This window comes from Antrostomus carolinensis, unplaced genomic scaffold (genome assembly GCF_000700745.2).
Source record: "Antrostomus carolinensis isolate BGI_N321 unplaced genomic scaffold, ASM70074v2 Scaffold52352, whole genome shotgun sequence".
Lineage (NCBI taxonomy): Eukaryota > Metazoa > Chordata > Aves > Caprimulgiformes > Caprimulgidae > Antrostomus > Antrostomus carolinensis.
In genome coordinates, this window is record NW_010301212.1 from 442 (window position 1) to 4,374 (window position 3,933).

At 36.2% G+C, this 3,933-nt stretch overlaps 1 protein-coding gene across 1 annotated transcript; it reads right to left on the reverse strand.

Annotated features, from left to right (window-relative positions):
• Positions 1-509: 509 nt before the first annotated feature.
• On the reverse strand, positions 510-3,394 carry TFB2M (transcription factor B2, mitochondrial; the record flags this gene model as incomplete). The annotated part of the gene is made up of 4 exons (XM_010163359.1): positions 510-599; positions 2,187-2,335; positions 2,733-2,886; positions 3,293-3,394. Coding segments are annotated over 4 exons (495 nt in total), but the record flags the coding sequence as incomplete, so codon positions are not given.
• Between the last annotated feature and the right edge of the window lie 539 nt (positions 3,395-3,933).

A 3,933-nucleotide genomic window follows, 5' to 3' on the forward strand; every position in this document is an offset into this window, starting at 1 on the left:
TGGTAAGGTAACATAGTTATTATCTAGCAGGAGAAGCAGGCTTGCATGCAACATAAAGGCACCACGACTCAAAAAAATATTTCTACTGAACACAGCTTGGAAAGTCAAAAGCACACAGGATGGCAAAATGCAGAGGACATAAAGAGCAGACTATGACTGACTGGAAGAGCTGTCTTCTAGTCTCGCATAACCCCAAGCAAGATGGAAAAGACTCCTCTGCTGCACAAACATCTCTTTCTTATCTACCAGCTTCTAAGAAGAAATGTTTCTGAGTACAGTGGCTTGCAATGAAAATCCTGACATCATAGTTAATAATGACGCTGCTTAATTGAAAGTTTTACACCAAACGTGACTGTTTCAGGTTTTTACATCCAAAAGTTTTTAACAGTTCTCTAACTAATTTAAATGTCAAATTAGCTTCCAATTAGTTTACGATAGTAGAACACCACAAACCCTTTTCTAAAAACATCCATAGCATTAGACTATGTCAGCTGCTACAAAAAACTTACCATGTGCAGGAGCTGAATTTCACATCCTACTTGCCAAAGTACAGTAAGTGCTTGGTAAGCCCTCGTTTCCCCAGGCTTTGCTGTTAATACCTAACAAAATGGCAAGAAAGAACATTTTTGTTGCAAAAACTAAGACTGTTTCCTTATCTAAGCAAAATACTTATATATATGTATATGTATATATATATAAAACAAGTGGTAAGAAAGTAATAGTTAAGTCTAAAATTCCAAAGAAAAGTTACATTAGGCCTCAAATACATACTTTGTGCTATTTCAGTACATTTTGTCAGAACACATGATGAGCAGACATTATGGCAGCCTGAGTATTTCTTTGCAGCAGTTATTTGGATAACTGAACTGTGTAGGCATTTTCAGCTTACACTTTCTGGTCTCTCTTAAGCCAGACAAGTTTCAAACAGAAGAAAAACAGAGATCATATTTTGTAGAAAAAGCATAACATGGGTAGAGTTATCAGCTTACACTGATATGATAACATTCCCAGTAAGACACACAAGCAGAGTAAGCCAAACATCATGTGACCTCACAGAACATTAAGCAACTTGCACAGTCATCATCCTCATCAATATTACAGATGAGACAACTCTTTGGTTAAGGAAAAAAAAAAAAACAACTTGTGATTATTCTCAAACAGGGCAAAGAAAGAAGTAAAATGTAGCAGGGAGATTTAACTTCTCATAATAGATTTAGAGAGCTTCATCATATGATCAAAAAAAGAACCAACCATGCCCAGTAAAGAAGGTTCCAGTTGCTTAGGTACACAACTCTCATTTAACAGGGTTCACAATAAAAACAGAAAACTTAATAAAAAACACAGTGACTGCATTAAATGAACAGACTGCCTCCTATTTGCTCAAAAATCTGTCCACTAAAAACATACCATTTAAGTGGATATTTCAGTCGTGTTCAGCCTGTCATTTTGCAGAAGAATATACTTAAGATTTTTTTTTTTTTTCCAGTAGGGCATTAGACACAACACAGGTTGTGTAAGCACACTGGGAAGTCTTTGGAATTACTTCAGCTAATTAAAGGTTTGTGGCTCTGTATGAACCTCAGAGTTTCATACAGAGAGAAAAGGTACCCTTGAACTTTAAGTACAGTTCTAGAGGTTTTGTACAGTGTAAATTAGGAACACATAGAAAGGTGCTCTGCTCCTTAGTGTACAGAACCTTAATAAAAAGGTGTGTAAATTACGCATATTTTGCCTGTTTTTTTCAGCACTACATACAAAAGTGGCTCGAGGACAAGTGCATCTCACTGACTACGGTATTTAATAACTCTGAATCCTCTTCATGAGGCATTTGAATTCAGTCTTCACTAACTATTAGCTGCATCTAGTAAACAATTTTGTTGCAAAAGCGTGTTACAGAATTTAAGCCCCTCACAAGTTAAAATGGAAAGCAGCTAGTCTGCCACTGCATATCCCTCTCAAGGACCAGCTTTCACATTTGTAAGAGTTGTGGTTATGTGACAACAGAATGTTTCTTGACAGTGCTAGTGCTGCATAAAGAGAACAAGTAAAGAGAAAGAGACAAGACTTAGAATTTCTGTCAGAAAAATAAATTCACTAGCAAAAACATTAACTATACAATATAAATGTTTTTGTGTTCTGCAAAGTACTACTTATTCTTTACTACCCATAAAATCTCCTTCACATACCTTGTACTGTTTTTCACTTAGGAAGATGTTGAGTTCTACTCTTCCCCACCTGTATATGGAACTGCATTCATACAGGGCAAAAATAAACTTCCAAAGCATGTTCCTTTCCTTTTTTTGTGGTAAGATTCCAAAAACTCTCAGAGGTACATCTGTTTCAATAGTGTGTAAAAGTATCTTTAAAATTTTGCAATATGTACTAGACAATCTCATTAATGCTAATGCCTAAACTACAAAGAATTAAGAAAAAAAGTCTGTCAGCTTGTGTTGTTCAAAAATAAATACAATTCAAGCTTTAGTCAAAGCTAAGCCCAGTTTGCATTAGACTAAACCTTTAACAAAGACAAGTAAATAGCTGAGCGTTCATATTGCTACAAGGGTTTTTTGAAGCTATCAAGAACCTAAATAAAGCTGAAATGTAGGAAATATCCATTAATCTGGCAGATATATTAAAAAGAACATACACCTCAGGCAAATGACAAGGATTTTGCCAAACTGCCTATGCACCCTTCAAATCTATTTGTAACAGGTGTGATCATATACATATACCTGCCCCCCAAGGAACTGGTGCTACACCCATGGTTTCAAAAAGTTTGTCAGAACACATAGCAGGTGGTTTCAACGTTCCAGTCACCAAAGGATCCAGTCTGAAGAAGTCACCGTAAATTACTTTTAATTGTCCATCCAGGCTGTTCTCTAGGGACTGAATAAAATTAGTCAGCTGAAGAAATCTGGATGCAGTAACTTGTCTTGCAAAACACCCAACCCAAACTAAAAAAAAGTTCAAGCACTACCTAAAATTGCTACCCAGTCAACAAGAGTGAAATCTCAACGCTGCCTCTTACAGCTTCCATCATTGTGCAGGACATTTTGACATTTTTGTGCTGCTCAACAGGAGCTTTAAAACACATTCTTAAATCAGTAAGATGTTCTGCAAAAAAAGCTATGTTCAACTACGCAAACAATTATTAAGCACTATTTCAGATGTTACAAGTAACAATCACTGGCTAATTCCTTTTTGATCTACCAGTTATTACACAATTGTAAGTTAATTTCTTATTTTCCCTTTAAATAAGTTTTAGAAACGTGCTACCAAATCAAAAGTGTACCTGTAAGTTTGGAAGAAAAGCTGAGTTATTTTCTAGAGCCACCACTCTAAGACCTGCATTGAGCAGAGTCCGGGTCAAGATTCCAGGACCTGAAGGTGCAAAATGAAAAACATTTTTTTAAAGTGCCCTTTTTTGTAAGTGATTTCCTTTAGTGATTTTCCCAACAGAGCATTTGGGACATAACAACTTCAACAAGAGATGACTTGTGTTTATTTAAACACACTTCAAAACAAGACTTAGAAAGAAGATTTACAGGCAGACTCCTTGAGATTGCTCAGTGAATTACACCGAGCACAGCACTACAATTAGATACTGAGCAACATCAGATAGAATGTTTCAAATATTTTTACTACTTTTTCTTCTGCCAACTAAAATATAGTTTGAAACCTTACCCTTATTATCTCTACAAGTAAAATACCCACTGTAGAAATGTAAAAAAAAAAAAACCAAACCACTGAGTAACTGCAGAGGGCTGCCAGGCGTGCTTTTACTGGTAAAGCTCGCCAAAAATATTACCTGGACAGAAATTCACGTCTCTACTTACTCTATAGCACAGTTTTAACACCAGTAACCCAAGTCTCCAGGCTGAGCACTCATTTATTTCCCTCAAAGCTCTCTATAAATGGACCCCCCCGCCCTTA